This window comes from Orussus abietinus, unplaced genomic scaffold (assembly GCF_000612105.2).
Source record: "Orussus abietinus isolate OABI.00-Male unplaced genomic scaffold, Oabi_2.0 scaffold84, whole genome shotgun sequence".
Classification (NCBI taxonomy): domain Eukaryota; kingdom Metazoa; phylum Arthropoda; class Insecta; order Hymenoptera; family Orussidae; genus Orussus; species Orussus abietinus.
The window spans coordinates 196,589-217,668 of record NW_019394591.1 but is presented as its reverse complement, the minus strand read 5'-3'; the positions used below and the strand labels follow the sequence as shown (position 1 = coordinate 217,668).

At 35.8% G+C, this 21,080-nt stretch overlaps 2 protein-coding genes across 2 annotated transcripts; both read left to right on the top strand.

Moving 5' to 3' along the window:
• The first annotated feature begins 213 nt into the window (after positions 1–213).
• LOC105704075 (bromodomain-containing protein 8) lies at positions 214–5,813 on the top strand. The gene is made up of 3 exons (XM_012432963.1): positions 214–391; positions 1,426–4,484; positions 5,368–5,813. The coding sequence occupies exons 1-3, from the start codon at positions 373–375 to the stop codon at positions 5,542–5,544; spliced, it is 3,255 nt and encodes a 1,084-aa protein (XP_012288386.1). The 5' UTR covers positions 214–372; the 3' UTR covers positions 5,545–5,813.
• Positions 5,814–6,656: 843 nt separating this feature from the next.
• LOC105704077 (tetraspanin-33) lies at positions 6,657–13,149 on the top strand. The gene is made up of 5 exons (XM_012432966.2): positions 6,657–7,064; positions 8,139–8,342; positions 8,427–8,600; positions 9,696–9,827; positions 12,131–13,149. The coding sequence occupies exons 1-5, from the start codon at positions 6,969–6,971 to the stop codon at positions 12,365–12,367; spliced, it is 843 nt and encodes a 280-aa protein (XP_012288389.1). The 5' UTR covers positions 6,657–6,968; the 3' UTR covers positions 12,368–13,149.
• Positions 13,150–21,080: the final 7,931 nt, after the last annotated feature.

Here is a 21,080-nt window from a genome sequence, read left to right as displayed (position 1 = left end):
TTGGTGACCAATTCTAGAGCGCACGTAGAAATCCGCTCCTTTTTCTGTGATAATAAAGCAATAACTATAAATAAAGTGGTAAAATATATTTGACAATTCCCACAGCAGTCGCTGTCTATTGCCCACATTCTCCACCGAGGGCAGCACAGGATCGCGATCCCGTCTCCCTGCCCGGGCGTAATCTCCCAACTCATTTCTGCTTAGTATCTGGTCGTAATTAGATGTAATCAAATGGCAAAGTAGTGCATTCTAACCTAGATAAATTGCTGTTTTGATGTATTATTGGACCAGTTGCTCCTGACAAACATTGTATAAAAGAAAAGAGAAGAAGAAATTCTGTGTAGTAGGAAAACAGAAGATTCGAAACAAAAAATGGCTTGTATCCAAGACAGTAAGTATTACGAATACGCGGAACGAATGTTATTAGTTTGTTACTATTAGTGCAAAACAGTTTGTACCTAGAGCTTTCAAAGAAGTTTACACGTATATTAGTTCACAGTTATACACACGGTTTTTATATTTACTGACTGCGACACACACGCGCATACACGCACACACACCACACAAAATACACAACTGTTTTGGTAAAAGTTAAAATTTATTGTATTGATGCACTTAAAGTGATGTGAGAGTGATATTTGAAAGGTCAACTTGTTCATGAAAGTTTTCTCCAAGTTGGGTGTTCCGATTCATTTCAGATTTTAACACATAAATAAGGAAGCCCTACAATAGGTTTGGAAACTCGTGAAATATCACGTTTTATAAAAGAATTGGTTTATGTGCCATGGACTACACAAACCTGGCGTTGTTCATGTATACTTTTGCTATTTTACACTTTTTGAAAATCTGGAATTGTAACCGAGGAGTTTCAGGTCCTGGCTCAAACCGTTTAGAATTCTATGATAATAAAATATTACAGAGTCAGATGGGAATATATGGATAATACTACAAGAACGATTGTAAGAGAATACTGGCTCTCTGTTTCCGCTCTCCTAGAGCAAAAATTTAGTTGCAGCTAAATGTGACAAATAGCATTGTTAGTTAATTACGGTATTAAAAATCACAAATCCAAAGGATTTTATCAGTATTATTTTGATCTCTTTTTAATAATTCTACTGAAATTACATAGAGATTACAATGTAGTACTTTATTTTGTATAATTATTAATGTAGAGCGTAACCGACGTTGATGTACATATAAATGTTAGCAACATGGTGTGCCAGTTTGTGTTATCATTTAAGTATCCAAAATGGTGTTACCATTGATATGGGCATGGATTCTTTATTATCAAAAAATGTTACCAGCTGCTTGTTACCTTTTAATAATAAAACTACATACAACAGTATATAACTTACATAGCTCTAAGATTTCTTATAAAAATATTAATTGTTTCTTAATCCCTTTAATGAATCGTGTGAATTTCAGGGTTAAAGCTGAAACGTACTACATGCGACACATGGAGTACACGAGAACAGTTATGCCTAGCATCGAGCGTGTTAAAATCAGGGGACCAGAACTGGATGAGTGTGTCTCGGTCCTTAAGACCATTCGTCGAAAAGGAAGCATTACGTCCACCAGACTGGTTTTCCCAAAAATCTTGTGCCATTCAATATGCACATTTGTTGGAAAACGCGGATACTCCAAAAAGAAAAAAGAGAGAAACCACTGAAACGGCAGGTGAAACAATTGTCAGACGACTGACCCAGGAACGAATAGCAGAGCTGGGGCAGATTTTAGCGTTCCAAAGGGATGAGTATCAACAGCTAAAAAATGAGGTCAATCTTCTAAGATCTGGATCAATAACTGAAGAAAAGTTACAAAAAATGTGGTTAGCCATTATGCAGGAAGAACGAGAACAAGAACAGAAAGCTAGAGCTCACTCGGCGTGGCTAGCGAAGCGTCAACAGAAACAAGAGTTGCAGTCTCGACAAGTGATAATAGTTGGTTCACATAGGAAATATGGAGGAGAAAGTACTGCCGATGGTAAAGAGATTATGGATTCACTGAACGAAGACGACGAGGAGAAGAAAAACAAAGGAGGCAGATCGCCTCTGTTAACGAGTTTACTAAAATCTCCCAGTCCTACGACCCAGGTCCAAGCTTCCGCATCATCCACTCAAGTCGTACCTCCCACGATAGCTAGTTTATTAGGGTCTAGTCCTAAAGTCCAAACCTCGCCTATGACACATAACGTCTCATCCCAATTACATCAATTCGTAACAACGTCATCAAATGCCCCGATGGAAAGACCATCCATAGGTGCTCCGACTCTGTCCATGCTGCTAGAATCACCTTCTAATGCAGAGAAAATCTCTGCCGCCAATTTACAAACAAGCACCAACTTAACACAGCAAAATCTAGCTGTAGAAATGCAGGTTCGATCCCATGCCATTCATACTCCGAAAACCCAAAACAATGTAGTTCAACCTCCACCGGTTACTATCGCACCAGCTTCTATTCCAATTTCGCAAAGCATGGTTCAAATAATAGACCATATAGACGACGTTATACATAAAGATATAATGGCAGATGTAATAGACAAGGATGAAATTAACGAGATTATCGGTGACATAGAAGAATTGATCAAAGGTGACATTAGCAGTAGCACATCGGAGAGCTTGAGCACTAATGCTCCTTCGGTTATAAAAAATTTAACTACATCGGAGATAAACGAAGTTGTGACACAAGAACGACGACAACCCAGAGATGTAGATGAATCCGTGTCTCTGTCGAACTCGCCGCAAAGCGAGATGGCAATAGAGGAGATAGACTCGAGTACGTCGAATATTGCTGAAATTATCGGCTCGGTAGCTATTGAACTCATAGAGCCGAAAGTGGTTAAAGTTGCAAGAGTAGATGAAGCGATTGAGAATGATGCACCGAAGGATGTAGCTGAACCAGATGAAAATGATGCTTACAGAGAAATAACTGCTTTGGAAGATGCTGTGATGAATGAGACTAAAAATTCTGAAAATGTCGACAAAGTTGCAGTCGTAGAAGAAAATTTACAGATAAGTGTGGACGAAGAAAAAGATGTAAAAAAAGTTATTGATGTACATTCAGTGACAACCTCAAATGATATTAAGGAAAGTGATGCGATAACTTCAGAAAAGGCGGATGGGGAAAAAAACGATACAATAGAGTCACAAGAAGGAAAGGATTCAGCTGTCTCCGTGATCGAAAGTGACTCTATCACCGAAGAGAAAGCTGCTATGGAGTTGGACCAATTAGAAATACATCTTGCGAAAATAATTGGCCATCAAGAAGAAGTGTCAAAAGCAGAAGTCGAAAATACAGTTTCTGCACCGATTAATGATATTCCAAATGTAGAAGAGGCTGATAACAAATCACAAGACATAAGCTTCATTTTAGAGGATGACCAGAATTCCCGTGGATCAGTAAGTAATAAGAAACCAGAAACGAGTTCCATTGTAGGAGTAAGTATAAATCAGGCGAAAGATTCCGAAGAAACGGAAGACAATAAAGATTTAAATGAAAGATGTGAATCAGAATGCAAAGTAAACGAAAGTGATACATTGAAATTGAAAGATGATAACGGAGAAGTACCTGGTAAGAATGAAATTGAAGACGCGGAAAAGGAAGAAGATAGTAAAGACTTTTATGATAATTCAAATTCCAATGACGAAAAAGTGTTAGTGGCAGACAAGGATATAAGCGAAACGGAAAGGATCGAAGAAACGCTTACTGAAATTTGCACAGAAACTCCAGAAGAGGAATATCTCAGCGAAGATTTACAAAAGGAAACTTTTGCAGAGATTATGGAAAACAAACCCATTGCAACTTTAGAGACGTCACCGCTTCCTAAGATTGACTCGTTGAAAGAAGAAATAGAAATTAAAGAGGACATTGCCCAGCGTGAGTATGGAACAACGCAGTCAATGAAAATTAAGATCGATACCGATGAAAACGATGCAAAAGAAGTGAAGGATGGGAAAGAAACAAAGGAAATAAGTAAAGAGTTTTCGGAAATCGATCCAATTGTTAAAAGAGAACCTGCGGAGTCAATTGGTAGTACTGGAGATGATATAGGAGAATTGGATGAAGAAGAATCAGGTTTAAGCAAGTTGACGGGAGGACGAGCAATGAAGACATATTCAAAAAAGCAAAATGTATCCATTGATAGTGAACCGGAGAACGAAGGAAGTGGGGAAGGTGCAGATTATAGAGCATGGAAGAAAGCTGTCATGTTAGTGTACAACCGACTTGCTACGCATAAATATGCTTCAGTATTCTTAAGGCCGATTACCGAGGATCAGGCTCCTGGTTATCATTCAGTTGTTTTTCGTCCAATGGATCTATTAACGATTAAAAAAAACATCGACAATGGAACGATAAGGTCCACCTCTCACTTCCAACGGGACGTCATGCTTATGTTTCAAAATGCTATAATGTATAATAAGCATGATACGTTTGTATATAAAATGGCAATTTCTATGCAAGAGGAATGTTTGCAACATATGCAGGTATATGCTTTACTTTTTGACATCTTTATGATACTATATTTACTCCTCTTTATTTCAAGGCTCATCTTTTTTAAACATGTTACAACTTATTGGTTACTTTATTCCAATTTTATAACAAGGAGAGGATCAGGTATGGTTGTCTCAGATTTTCGCAACGCTTTGTCATTTTGTAGTCCTTAATGTATAAAATAATTAGCCAAAAGGATAGTGCGCACCTCTCAGGAATTCTCAAGAAATAATCGTTTAAATACTAGTATATACCTTATAAGGACATCACTAGTATCTATCTTATAAAGACATCAACTCTTGAAGCGGCTGGTAACCTAATGGAGAAGGAAGATTTTCCACAACGCTATTAACCGCTTTGAGAGTTGCCATTAATCCATATCCTTGTAAGGTTTATACTATATATTTAAACGATTACTTTTTGAAAACTTCCGAGAGGTGCATACTATCCCTTTGACAAATAGATTTATCCATGAGAACAACAAAATAACAAAGTATTGTGAAAATCTGAGACAACCATACCTGATAATCTTGTGAAATATACAGTTTAAGGTTTGGTACTTTGTTTGCCGAGAGTACACAGACTGAATATTTGAACATTCTTGTAAATTACTTTGCAAATTATTTAAATCTTTTAAAAGTTACTGAAATACTGTGTACTTATTCTTTTTAATAATTTTTTATTCTTAACACATTCGCATCAGGCTAATTTGAACACTTATCTTTTAAAAACGAGAATTCTCGTTTCCTAATACGAATGTGTTAATAAAGTGATTAAAAATGTTAATTTAGTTTCAATTCTTAATTTATCAAACAATTCGATGCCCAATATCTTTATTGTCTCTGAATAAATATTAACAATATCACGTTATTGTAGATTTTAGTACAAGTAACTGGAGAAGGACCATTTAGAAGAGAAACTAGAACCGCAGCGAGTAGCAGCAGTGAAATCAGCGAATCTAGTGTAAAGAGGAAACGAAGCCATATTACACCCAGCCCACATGATACCGATAGTCCTCGTACTAAAAAGCGCAGAAAGTCTGAAAATGATTAATATGATACTCATAAATGTTAGCAATGAAAGTTGCTTTTTATAAATAACTAATCAGGTATAATATTTGATTCTGTTCATTGCAAACAAAAACTGTGATGTAATCAAATTTGTAATGAGTCTGAGAATGTACAAATTGTTAATAATATGTATTATCTCTTTATTTTACTTAGACTTGCTTTAACTATTAACAGATACCACTTGTATCGAGCAGGAATTAACTGATTTTATTTACTTAATAAGTAACAAATACATTATCTGCACTTCATAAACACATTTTTTGCGGATAATAGTATTTATTAGTTTCCCACACATTTAAGCTGACATTTCATTGTCAGCGATAAGCTATGAAATACGACAAAGTGGTTTTGATTGAGCACGTCTCCATCACACTCCTAAATCCGAGATTTATCGGGTCCGGAGTCAGTAAATCTGAATTTAAATGTCAATCGAGACGCTCGGGATCAAATGGCGTATTTTTCATACGATGGAAACGTGTAATTTACTGGATCTGGACCTGATAAATTTCGAAATTTAGAAGTGCGATGGAAACGGGGTCCTGCAGATTCGATTCTGAATGTCTTGGTTACAGATTTCTACACTGAATGTGTGGAATTCGCCATATTGGAAACGTAAAATTCTAAACAATTTTGAATACAAGCGCCAATTTAATTAATTGTTCCTTAAAATATTTCTGTGTTTACATATGCTAAAAGACGTTTATAACCTAGCCGATGCTGTATATCGTCCATCTGCGGTATTCTTTAAATTGGAAACATAATTTACTGGTTGTCAACGATTTTCTACGGTAAATTACTTGGTTTATGTAAGATACGTGAAAAACGTGGAAAAACGCAAAATTACCAACCCTGGTTAGAGCAAACGAGAAATATGAAGCAGGTGATCTACCGATCAGGAGTCTGGAAAATTGGCTGACCAATATGGCGATCCTACAGCTCCCTTTCCAATGCGTAGACTTCCCTCCGTGATCGAAGATGGGACTTAGGCCATATATATCTAGTCCACTGTTTCCACTGCTATGCGAGGTCTAGATATTTATGGTCTAAGAGATGGGACCTTCGGCTTCGTGCATATATTCTTACGTCCATGCTCTTTGCAGTTGGTCACCAATGGCCGACTTGAAGTAATTTGTATGATTGTGACAAAGGATGCTCTGTTTGACATCATGTCCTCTAGTGCATATGAACTTTCATGAGATTTTTATTAAATATTTTGGGACATACGGAGGCTTGAAAAATTATTTTCTGAGAAGAAGAGTTTGACAAATTTCTTAATGGAGTTTATAGACTCACATGTGCACAAAGCATGTAGAATGAAATAAATGAACGTTGCACGTTGTGAAAATTACTTACTCTTTGAAACAGTGATTTCGTTGAGCCATTTGAAGGGTCGCTATAAAATACAAAATGATAAATATGAATAATCGTAGGCGTATACACAGTTTCACTTATGTCAGCTCTTGTGTGAAATACATGATCTTTATACTTAATTTTGTATTTTGGGTAAGTCAGTTACCAATTCAGTTAACTATTCTTAATAAGTGAATTGTAAATTTATGTTAATTATTAAGCATGCCCCAAATTTATTCTCTACCGATATTAATGTAACTATTTCAAGTTCTTTATGCATAATTTCTCTGTATCCATAATTGTATTTTTTAGAAACCATATCCTTTAACACACCAAGAATGATCTTAGATGATTTTTTAAGTTAGTAGTTTACGATACATATTTACTGCTATTACTGAATTCTTCATTTATATTCGTTCATCCTGATATTAATAAATGCGTCTCAAGAAAACTTTTATTTAAAAAACTGACAAAAAAGATACTACAAAGTATGAAATGATGATGTGCAAATTACTTATCTGCTAACTATTGTAGATATCTAAGTATTCATTGTTTAGAATGTTAAAATTTGACGGAAAAAGAAATGAAGTGTATCAGTGTCTTCAGTTTTATATTCTATTACTTTTTATATTTTGCACCGACTTCAAACTTTCCAAGCAAGAAATACATAAAAATCTACAGTAGTTAATAAATAAGTATTTTGTACATGTTTGTCAATTTACTGTTGTTACTTCTTTCATGACGGTTTTAAAGTTTTAATTATATGAAATAAAAGAGACTAATTAAAAGAAAAAATAACTCCATCAAGGTACGGTTATTGTCAACCGTTTCTGATTTCCTTTATTTATGTTTGGATTTTAAGATTGGATCATTAGGAAACTTACATGGGACCACCTTGAAAGTGTTCGCTTTAAGACAAAAAAGAATCATCTAAATCGGTTAACTTGAGGAAAAGTTATGCATAAACGTACACGAAAAAAAAAATATATGGGATAAATTGAAAACCTCGTCTTTTTAAGTTGGTTAAACATTATTTAGTTTAGCGAACTGATACTATTATAGTTAAGTAATCTTCACATTTATCATAAATCTAAAGTCATTTAATTTAGTAAATCAAACTGTTTAAAGAGTCTTGATATTCTTCTTGTAATGCACCATTTCTTTCATATTCTATCTTACACATTCTCGTGATCTTTATCGGTATTATAATAGTCTTAACTTTTCTAGTTATTTGGAGGACTATTGATCGGAGTTGGCTTGTATGCCTTTGTGGATAAATGGCAAGCTACGGGATCTGTAAGAGTGGAGAATGTTTACGATGTAGTTTTAAACATTTCCCTTGTGATGGTGATCGCAGGAGGTGTTGTTTTTATTGTTAGTTTTGCAGGCTGTGTAGGAGCCCTTCGTGAGAATACTTGTCTTCTAAAATTTGTACGTCTACAATTGTATTAATATAAAAAAAATAATCACAAGCAATTATTTTACAAAACTTAATCTGTCTTAATTGTGTTTCAGTATTCATGGTGCCTACTCGCCTTCTTCCTCCTCGAAATGGGCGTAGCTATAGTGGGTTTTGTATTCCCCCATACTCTGCAATCTTTGTTAGAGGAATCATTTACTGACAAGATTATACAGATGTATCGGGAAGACCCTGACCTTCAAAATTTTATTGATTTTGGTCAACAAGAAGTAAGTATTTTGAATAAGTAATTAAAATAGTGGGACCGGAAGTTCCTGAAATGATTTGCGGTAGACAATATTTAGGGATCTGCTTAAAAATATTTCATTTTTTACTGAAGAAATTTTGGTTTAATGCATATAAAACTAAATTCTAATGGGTGGATCATTACGCACTGCCATCTAAAATATTTCATTATGCTTTGATTTAATAAAAACATGGTATATAAAGTGTATAGCTCACAGTTGATGACAATGAACTTTTCTAATATGTTACTTGACTTAAAAGGGCTTAACGAATGAAAGTATTTTGATTTTTCGTGTCCTATATTTTTGGAGATGACAAGTTGAACTCTTTTAATAGTACCATATATTTTTCTTTAGGGGCCATATTCGTGCCTGGGGTTAGAAAAACCTAACTTTTGTTTTTTACATTTTTCAAAAGGCACATATCGTAGAAATATTTTAAGAGTAAAGCAAATCTAAAATTTAATTATTCATAAAGTTACAACTATTTAGCAAAACGAGCCGGACCATTTCACATGCCAGTTTTTCAGTGTGTTAACGAAATGGCAGCCTGGTCCAAATTGAATTTAGAGAACTGAATAGGGTAAATAATGAGAGTATAAAACTACCGCAAATATTTCTGTGGAATAGTGTAATTACAAAATCTGCAATTGGCTAACTAAGGATTACAAATATTCCCTTTTGTCTAACTTCAAAACTCGTCTAAAACTTTGATCGTTTCTCTCGAAACTGCATGTTGTTAAGATGGGAACCGTGATAACTGCTCCACTGTTCAATTGATTAGTTTCATCTTTTACACACGTACTCTAAATAAGATTAGTTATCAACTCATGAGCGCATTTTTAAATAAACTGTTAAGAAATAACCTTCAACTCCAGCAATCGTATTTTCTTAGTACGTCCTTTGAACATTGAGAATGTATATTCTAACATTTTGATTCATAGGTACTTCATAATAAATAGCGTAACTTTCTGTATATATTATTTAGTGTTTGTATTTGTTATAATATTGTGCCATAAAAATTGATACACATCGTGACTGCACATTCTTTCGTAACACATTAAAGATGTTGTGTTTTAGTTCAAATGCTGTGGGCTGAGTCAAGAGGGCCATATGGATTGGGGAAAGAATGAATATTTTAATTGCTCCAGTCCCAGTGTAGAACGTTGTGGAGTGCCATTTTCATGCTGTATGAATGCAACCGATATTTCTGTAAGTATGACATTTTGTATGGGAACAAACCATTCATTTATAGGTAGGGTGACGGGGTTTCTTTTACTTTCCTGTACATACGGGATCGCAAAAGAAATCGCCAAATGAACTGTCACGTTTCATCAGTGTCTACCCTGATGAAGCGAACTGCAACGTTTGCGAAACGTCGGCCCTCTGGAGACAATGGACGCGGGTCATTCTCGAAAGCCACAACAAATTTAAGAAATAATTCTGACCGCGGAAGCTTAACCACTTGCGCTATAAAGACGTGCCACGCACGTTGAGATGCTTTTGTTCCAAAACTGCCAGCGACATGTATACCACGTCGATAGAGGATGTTATATTGTAGAGCGCCGCAAGGCAACCGAAAGTTAAATCGTAGCGCAAGTGGTTAAAATCTTCAAAATTTGTATTGTTTATATTAATGTGATATCCGATATTGTCGAGGGAGAGCCGACAAATTGCGCTGCGTATCTTCCGAGGGAGGAAACTTCAAAGGTGTCGACATAATTCCTGGAACGACTGGCGAGCAGCAAATTCTTGGAATCGAATGACGGCGGCAAATTCGGGGAATCGAATGGCGGATGACAAATTCATGGAATCGAATGGTTGACGAGTCGGTGGAAACTTCTCGAACGTTCTCAAAACGTTGCGTCGAATTGGGGAGGGGGTCTCTAACATGTGTGTGTGTCCGTGTACGTGTGCAGTTGACCGCATCTTGACCGCGTTGTCACGTAACGGAAGTAGTGGCAAAACTTATGACGTAACAAACGCCATTACTGTGCCGTACCGTGACAGTCATAGTCCCCGAATTTTTTAAATCAAGCAGCTGCATTCCAGTAATATCGAACGTTAGAGTAATTGGACACCGGGTCCCAATAAAAGTTTCATACAACACGTAATGATATAAAGATTTTGCTTCTAAGAGATTCAATAGAAAATATCCATTGTTCCAAAATACTTAACAAAATTATTCGACATTTGTAAGTTTTGTGCCTTTTCGTGGTGCGTGTACGTATTGCATCTAATGAGAAATCATAGAAAGGCCCCAATAAGTATGGCCATGTAACGGGCTGTCTTTGCCAGGTCGCTTTTACTGCGCCTCTACAGCGCAGCGACCTCCCGACGTACACTAGCGCTCGTAGCGAAAATTTGCTGAAGTTCTATGCGAGGAAACTTCCACATGGACGGCTTCACATGTTCGCATGAAAAAATGTCGAGTTTGGCTGTCCAACAGCAATTCTCGGTCACAGGGTGCAAAGTTGACATATATAAAACTTTCCTTGAATTTATCGACGTGAATAAATTTGATCGATGTCTGTAAAAAAGGTTCTTGTAAATACCTTCGTTGCCGACGTTCGTATTTATATCGACAGCCGTGCTGAATTGTATTGGGTATAGTACTAAATGGCATACTCCATATGTCGTTTCCGTACAATAATTATAAAAAAAAACGAAGTAAAACTCCAACAATCTCCTAGATTCACGGTTTTTGATGTCTAGCGCGCGATCCTCTTCTTGGTGGTAATGCCGTTTTGAATACTCAAATGGTAACATAAGCTGGCGCGTTCCATTACCGACATTTATATTTATGTTGAGGTCTTTTACAGTCTACGTTGAGAATTATACGAACCGAAGGGTTCTATATGTCATTTTGGTAAAGTAATGATAAAAAGATCGATGTAAAACTGCCGAAATCCTATGATTTCATGACTGTTTATATTTTGACGAATCAACGGCGCCATCTGTGACGTTTAGCTGCAACTAAATGTATGCTCTAAAAACATGTTCGAGCCACGAGACAAGCCAGCATTCTCTTGTAATCGTTGGTGAAAGTATTTTCTATATTTTCCCACCTTACTCTGCAATATTCCACTTCTACGGTATTCTAAATTGTTCGAGCTAGGTCCTGAAACTCTCCATTTTCGATTTTAAGCCTCCATGGAGCGTGAAACATCGAAAACGTGTCCGGATGTTCCTGGCCATGTAGGTTCTAGTCCATGATAAGTAAATAAATTTTGAATGGAAAATGCAATTCGTTAGCTTTAGGACCCACTTTATGACCTCCATACTCACGTGGTAAAATTTGAAACGAATCGGTACACCCAATTTGGAGAATACTTTCACCAACGATTTGTCTTCTCAGACATATATGAGCTGACTCTTTCACATCCCTTTAACTCATCTTGACATCGAAGTCTCTCTAAATGTTCAGCCCAGTCTCTAGTAATGTATTCTGTTCCTTTGAAAAAATCTTTCAGCTTGGCTCCGTAAGGTTCTAATTTCTATTTTTGTATTTGCAGAGCGGACTGGTAAACATAATGTGCGGTTATAAAGTACAGATGCTCCCTGTATCCGAGGCTAGCAAAAAGGTCTGGACGAGCGGTTGTATAGAGATCGTCCGCAGTTGGGCAGAGCGGAACCTTTACACTATAGCAGGCATCGCCCTAGGAATTGCTTTGAGTCAACTTTTCGTCATATACTTGGCGAAGACTTTGGAAGGCCAAATAGAGCAACAGAGGGCAGGCTGGTCTTCCTGAGCCTGACCACCGACCACCTACCGCTATAGGACCAGTTCATCCGTAAGCAGGCAGGTGGTCAGTCCGCGATTGGAAGATCAACGATCGGAACAAGAGTCGCAGACTAGTGTGAATGCCCGAATGGCGTTGCTCGTCCTCTTTGCTATCATTCTTTACATACTTTGCATGTTATCGCTGGTTAAACTCGTTTCCTTTTTCAAGACTTTCTTCCTTTCGTATCTTGGAAGACATTAATCTCTTCATTTCGTTGTACGAACGAGTCTGTGAAAACAATATGCGGTCTCAGATGTAATCTGCTACTCAGGTTCAGGCACTGAAGAATTGTGATGTTATATCCGTATATGTTTTCTGCTTTAATATTATTCACTGAAAACCTATTACAAATTGCTAAATCTAGCAAATTCATATTGTAAGTTTTTTTTTTATTTTGTTCAACGTCATTAAGGGGGAATTCTCGTGTATCGTTTTTAAAAAGTAATTTTATTTTTTAAATTGAATATACAATGTCTCTAAAATATGCACACATTTTAAGATCGAGATAATGATCTAAGTTACAGTCATTTTAGTGAGATGCGTTAGATTATTAATTACGACGAACTAGTCGTTGTCTTTACAAATGTAAAAATATCCGAAACAACTGTAAATATAACCGAGTAACGCACGTCAGAATTCCTCAGTTATAATATGCGTGCTGCCAAATGCACAACACTTTGTTTCCTGATTAAATTTTTAAATAGAAAATAAAACATAGGTCTGAGTGGACCGAATCATTTGAAACTTTAGCACGTGATAATGGAGGTCATAAGAAAGAACGCGATGCTCATGAAATTTCATTTCGTAACAAGGTTTTTAATTTATCCCAGACTAGAATTAAAGACGCAGTTTTTTTTATATTTCATGCCTTTTGAAAGCTTAGAATCGAAAACAAAGACTTTCGCGTTCTAAGCATAAGGCGATACGAAAGGCATCGAAAAATTTAATCTACATCGCGGTCGGTAAATTAAATTTCTGATATACCATCTAAATAATAGATTATCTGAACCTGCGTGCCACATTAATGACATTTATATTTATGTTGCTGTATATTGCATTATGTTGCGAATTATACGGAATGGCATATTCCATGTCATTCCAGTTGAATGATCATGAAGAGATTACGGCAATACTCAAGAAATTCCCTGGATTCATTATTTTTCATAGTTTAATCGACACTATGGCTCCGGATAAACTTTTTCCCCTTTTTGGGGGTTTAAATGTATCATTTCCTATGACCGTAGTGCTTTTAATGACTGAGCATGACTTCTGACGCTCCCAATTATTCCTCTTGAATTTTCTGAATGTGAATACTCGCAAAAATAAATAGCGACTTGGTCTATGCTTAATATATAAATTTGTTTTCAAAAAATACATTTTTTTTCGTCAGGAACGGTTTTAGTACCTCGACAATCACATATTAAATTTCAAACGAATCGGTTCATTCATCTTTAAAAAAAAGCGTATCCGTGATCGTTAAAAAATACCTTTCACATGATTATAAGAAATTAGAACACTACAGTAAACGAGCAGATTCACGCGTAAAATACGGAGAAAAGTATTATAAACATGTGTAGTGAAATTCTCTGATATCCCGTGAGCAACACGTAAAGTAATGACAAAAAGATCGATATAAAATTACCGAAATCCCATGAATTCACGACTGTTTATATTTTGACGAACCAATGTCGCCATCTGTGACGTTTATCTGCAACTAAATTATTGCCCTAAAAACACGCGTTAGCCTCAGGGCAAGCCTCTTGCAATCGTTGGTAAAAGTATTTTCCATATTTTCCCATCTAACTCTGTAATATTCTATTTCTACGGTATTCTAAATTGTTCGAGTTAGGTCCTGAAACTCTTCGTTTTCGATTCTAAGCCTGCAAGAAGCGTAAAACATCGAAAACGTGCCCGGACCTCGCCATGTTGGTTCTAGTCCATGGAATGTAAATAAGTTTTTGATGAAAAATGAAATTTCATGAGTTTCAGGACTTACTTTAAGGCCTCCGTATTCACGTGGTAAAATTTGAAACGAATCGGTACACCCAATTCGAAGAATACTTTCTCCAACGATTTGAGTTCTCAGATATATATATATGTATATGTATAGGCCGACTTTTTCATATCTTTTTGAGGTGAAGCGAAACACGTCGAGAAATTTAATCGGCGTCGATAACAGAGATTCTTTTAAATACTTACGTTACCGACGTTCGTATTTATATTGACAGCTGTGTCGAATTGTATTGGGTATTGTACTAAATGGATACTTCACACATTGTTTCCGTTCAATGATTATAGAGAAATCGAATTAAAACACCAGAAATCCCCTGGATTCTTGGTTTCTGATTCCCTATTTAACTGCAGAATGCCACTCTGCGCCATCTGTGATTTCAGTGATAACTAAATTTTGTCTGGTTGTTAACAAACCTCGTGTTACCATTGTTTTAGCATAGAAGCGCATGGGACACTTGTTTGCCTTCATCCCGTTTAAACGCGAATTTCTCGATTACTAGGTTACTCTAAATTAGTACAATTGTCTGACACTTTAATTTCACATATCGGAGCCTTTAACAATTATAGATTGACTGAAATACGTCAGCTTGATGCCATTTAGATTCTGGCCAAGGCTAAGCCAAACAAATGTTGTGGAAAATCCAAATTTTGAAACTTAGTCTAATTTTTAGATGCTCACAAGTCATGTGTCAAAGTTTTAGATAGTCCGGTCTACCTTATAATAGTACAATTCTGTACAATGAGGAAAATAATGGTACGGATTGAAAAATGTTAATATTGGAATTAAAATATTACCTGTACTTAAAAAGGACAGGAAATGCGATTCTACGCATTAGACAGTTAATGGTATTCTACATGTTTATTTATAACACCGATTTATATTCCACAATTTAATTGGAAACTGAACACGTAATAAACTCTAATACCGAAGATGAGGTGAAAATGAAAACTGAAAGATTTAATTTCACTCCTTATTTTAACAAAGTATTAATGTCCTAAAGACAAAACGAAGAATATAAAGAAAAATATCCATCAATAATAACAAAGTCGTCTGCGATCACAGTTTTATGTTCTACCGAAATAATGGTACAATTATTGTTGTAAAAATGCATAGTATGCCGGATTGAAATAATAGTACGGTAGTAAAATACTATAATAATATTACAGTTGACAACACTGGTTGATTCCCAAAAAACGAGCGATTTTTATAACGTGAGCGTAGACGGGCTCGGCCACGAGGCAGCCATTTTAAAAAACGTATAAAAATGGAGGAAACGTAGGTAAGGGTGGAGGTGTCCAGAGGAGGTTAGAAAGGTTCCTTTCTCTCTCTAAGCATTACTGCGCAAGTGTAGCATACTCTGTAAGATTTTGTCGACACTGCCCTATATTTCATACATACGAAAGAACTAAAAAAGAGATAAGAAAATGCAGAAAATAAGTATTCATCCGATCTAAAGAACTTTTTCAATGAGAAAAGAGAATCTTCGCATGTTTTTTACCATTCATCCTGTCGCTTATTTCCTGTACCAATACTCCTATGCGCGCGCAGCATACTTCCGGCAATGCTTAAAGAGAGAAGGTCCCTTTCTCTGTCTAACCTCTTCCTGACACCTGTACATATGCACATACTATAGCGATAACTCCTTCATTTCTATAAGCTCTATGGGCAATTTAGACCATGTATATTTATGCTTTGCATTGCTGTAAGAAAAAATAGTATAGGACCTTTCGACTCCCTTTTAAACAAAGAAGGCGCTGTATAAACCGTGTCTACCGTTTCTATTACACCCTGTATATGGTATAAGGCCAGCCAGCCGGCTTTTTAACCCTTTCGTTACGAGCGACTTTAGTCGGTAACAAATTCTGCCATATCTGTAGAGTATCTTTTGATTGTATTGACCCGTATTGGAATAATCATCCTAAAGGTACATTTTGAACATACGTAACACAGTTTGGCCATAGAGACGAGATGAGAAGATCAGCTATTGGGATAACTATTAATTTCTTAAATGTTTAAGGTTCGACGTTTTTTTGGAAATTAAATAATGGAATAATACGACAAAACAGTTGTTATTTAACACTTAGAAAAGTGTACATACAAGAGGTAGTCAAGGAGACGATGTTCAGGTGGAAGACGTAAGTTCGAGCACCGAAGACTGCCGAAGCGCAATGTGCCCCCTGCCGGCGCGGCGTCGACTTAAGGTGAAGTGAAACACGCCGAGGAACTTGATCAACGTCGATAAAGAAAATTTTTCTAAATGCCTACGTTGCCGACGTTCTTTTTTATATTGACAGCTGTGTCGAATTACATTGAATATTGTATCAAATGGCATACTACACCTGTCGTTTTCGTATAGTAAATATCAAGAAATCGAAGTAAAACTCCAGAAATCCTCTGGATTCAAGCTTTCTGGGGCCCTAATTGACTGCAGAGGGAAACCCTGCGCCATCTGTGATTTCCAGGTGAATTAAATTTTCATTCCGAGACCTCGTATTACCATCGTTTTAGCATAGAAGCGCATACAACACTTTTTTTGCCCTTATCCCGTTCAAATGCGAGTTTCTCGATTACCAGAGTGTTCTAAATTGTCGTAAAATTGTCCTGACCCTTTCGATTCTCATATCAGAGGCTTCGATGATTGTATATCGATCGAAATATGAGAGCTCGACGTCATTTTAGTTCTGGTCTGGGCTGAGTTTAAAAATTTTGTCAAAAAATCCAAATTTTGAATGTGTCAGGATAATTCTTAGATGTTCAGGAGCGATGTGTCAGTGTTTCGGACAGTTTGGTCTAATACCCTTAAAAAAAAGTGTTGTATTTGAATCGACTGATTTGAAGGGTGTTTCACTTCACCTTAAGTGGCAGTTGTCTGGAGGAGCGGATTGCCGTAATGAAAGGGTTAATGCCGTTTGCATACGTACCGGAAAAATCGGCGCTGGTATCGACTTTTCTGCCAAAAACAATGTAACATTCATTTATTTACATTATTATTACCAGAAAAAACCTGTAAAGACACCGGTTTTGTCAGTCGGGTGCAAACGGCCATAGGTGCGCCGAGCTACCAGGGAAGTCGCACAGAGGAGCCAATGACAGAAGTTGGCAAAAAGTGCAAACTTTAGTTTGTAATCAAATGGTAAATCGGTATCCAAAATCAGTACTGGTACAAATTGGCAATCTGAAATTAGCTACGATACCACGGTGCCCTGAAGGCTCTAGTGATAATAATCGAAATTTGTACTTTCTGTAAACAGAGCTCGCAACACTTGTAATTATTTGGTTATTACTTTTTCATAACTCGACGCGTACCAATTCTAAATTAGTATGGCATCGTTGGCTGCAGGTAAGCTTATTTTTTCTTCATTAATGTTTTTTTTTAATGTATGTATAGTTTGAAATATGTTTGAACTACCTATTTCTTCTTTTTTTTAATAAAAAAGATGTGAAGCTTTGGTTTACTTAGGTGTCTACCCGAGCCTTGTAACTAATTTCATGTTATCGTTAATACTGTAATCTATAATTTTAATAAATAAAACCTTACATATATATTCACTTTTTCGAATAAATAGCTGATAATCCAAGGTGTATTATTTTCATATATAACATCCTAATTCACTGACTTTAATGTTTTAGAATCACAAATGGAAGAAGGATCAAACAGGGATGACCCGTCCAATTAATTTTTGCGTTTTTCCCCACCATTATTGCAGCACTTTTCATTTAAACTGCTAAATACATGTTTCATGTTACCTGCCTTCAAATCATTCGCATCGTTAATTGTACAAAATATAAATATTACGCAAAAATGTGTATTAAGAAACTAGGTAGAGTTTGGTGCCATATATACAGGGTGTCTCATAATAGATAGTAAATCTCTCAAGGGATGATAGAGGGTGAAATTTTGAACTAGAAGTTCCTTTTCCATTTTTGCTCAGAACATTTTTCATCGAGTTATTAGTAGTTTAAGTTAATTAATAAGAATAAAACAGTTATAAATCACTCAATTTATTTAAAAATCATTCTTTAACTACATAATTAATCTATCAATTACCGATTGATCGATTAATTGAATTAATTGAATTAACGTAAACTGGCGCGTCACATTACCGACATTTATATTTATGTGGCAGTTTTTTACAGTCTACGTTGAGAATTATACGAAATGAAGCGTTCTATATGTCATTTCGGTAAAGTAATGATAAAGCTATCAATGTAAAACTGTCGAAATCCCACGAATTCATGACTTTTTATATTCTAACGGACCAACGGCGCCATCTGTACCGTTTAGCTGCGACTAAATTTTTGCTTTAAAAACACGTGTTACCCCTGGAACAAACTCTTGCAGTCGTTCGTGTACATATTTTCCATATTTTCCTATCTGACTCTGCAATTTTCCGTTTCTTTAGTATTCTGTATTGTTCGTGCTAGGTTCTGAAACTCTTGATTTTCGGTTCGAAGTGTTCAAAAGACGTAAAACATAAACGACGTGCACGGACGATACCATGTTGGTTCTAGTCCGTGATAAATAAAATAATTTTTTCATGAAAAACGAAATTTCATAAGTTTCAGGACCTACTTTAGGGCCTCCATATTTACGTGGTGAAATTTAAAAGGAATTCATACACCCAATTCGGAGAATACTTTTACGAACGATTTCACCTCTGAGATATATATAGGTAGATCCTATCATAACCTTAATATGCAATTCAGTTTATGCTGGTAATATTCTTCATAGTGAAGACAAAAAATTTGATTGAATACGTTTGCGATAGTACTAATTAACTGGCAAGGGTGGTGTGCATGATGTGACCAAATATATATAATATGTATAAAGACTTATGAACGGATGTTTAATTCGTATGTATGGTATATTATACGTATAAAATATTGGTCCAAATTCACAAACCACAAAAACTCTCCGTAATACTTGGAATCTCAATTAATCTGAGGAAAAAATTAAATGTTTTACTCTACAGCTAACATATTAGTCATATTACGTTTTTATAGCCATTATGATATTAGTTTATGTAACTCTAGGGAGGAATGCGACTTTATTTTAACAAACAGTTTTGCACAGATCTGATTTTATCGACATTAAAGAATTTTTAGCTGTCCTTGACACAACGTTAAAAAATATCGAACAGTATTTTTTAAGTGATGTCGTACGTAAGATCTCTATGGAAAAATTAGGTGAGTTATTAAAAGCCATGGCAAATCTCGTCTTATGTAATTTGTGGTAAGGATGATATTTCTGTGGCCATACTTCCGAAATAAGAACTTTATTGTACAGTAGTTAAGACATGAATTCTCGCACAGAAGACGGAAATCTGAATTGTGCATATTTCGTATGCAATTTATTTTATACTTGAAACCTAAATTACGTATACATCTAAGATCCAGGAAAGTTTTCCTATTTCCGATATTTAAGGTGAAGTGAAACACGTCGAGGAGTTTGATCGACGTCGGTAAAGAAGATTTTTCTAAATACCTAAGTTGCCGGCGTTCATTTTTATATTGGCAACTGCGTCGAATTTTACGAGATATTGTACTAAATGGCATATTCCACTTGTCGTTTTCATACAATAGTTATAAAGAAATCAAAGTAAAACTCCAAAAATCCTCTGGATTTATAATTTCTGACGCCCTAATTGACTGCCGAGGGACACCCTGCGCCATCTGCGAATTCCATGTCAACTAAATTTTCACTCCGAGACCTCGTGTTACCATCGTTTTAGCATAGCAGCGCATAAGACACTTTTTTGTCTTTATCTCGTTCAAATGCGAATTTTTCGATTATCAGAGTGTTCTAAATTGTCGTACAATTGTCCTGACACTTTCGATTCACATATTAGAGCCTTCAATAATTGGATATCGATCGAAATATGAGAGCGCGACGCTATTTTGGTTCTGGTCTGGGCTGAGTAAAAAAAATTTTGTTCAAAAATCCAAATTTTGAAATTGTCAGGATAATTCCTAACTGTTCACGAGTCGCGTGTCAATGTTATAAACATTTAGGTCCAATATTCTTGAAAAAAGAGTGTCTTATTCGAGTCAACTGTTTTGAGGGGGGTTTCACTTTACCTTAAAAGGTGAGACTAATTCTGTCAAGTTTATAATACAATAATACACGCGATAATTTATATAACAAAAGCATGGGTTACGCGTCTTTCTGCGCAGGCGCCGAGTACGAATATGGACATTTTTTCGTCCTGGAATATTTTGAGGCTCTTTTCTGTACTGTTCCTACTCATTTCCATTTGTTTACATCCTCCGTTGCAGAAAGGCCAACTTTATATACCGAAGACAGTCGCAAAAAGACGTAAACCATGCTTGCGTTACATAGATAATATTAACCAATTTTGTAAACGCTTTAAAAATAATTTACCTGTTCGTAACCGTGGCATTTACTGAATTATGTGATCAAGCCTGTATATTTCATAGTAATAACTATAAATAAATGAAATAGAAACGTTACTGGAAGTGATTTAAAGAATAATTTATTATTAAATTATAGTCAACCGCAACACTGACGGATTGTTTAATGACATTAAAATTGTACTTCGGAAATAAGTTTTACAAATAGTACATTGTGCACCAAGGAGGCAAAGTGGGTCTTTTTACCTTAAAAGAAAGAATTAAAATAAAGAAAAAAAGAGTAAAAGCCACGTT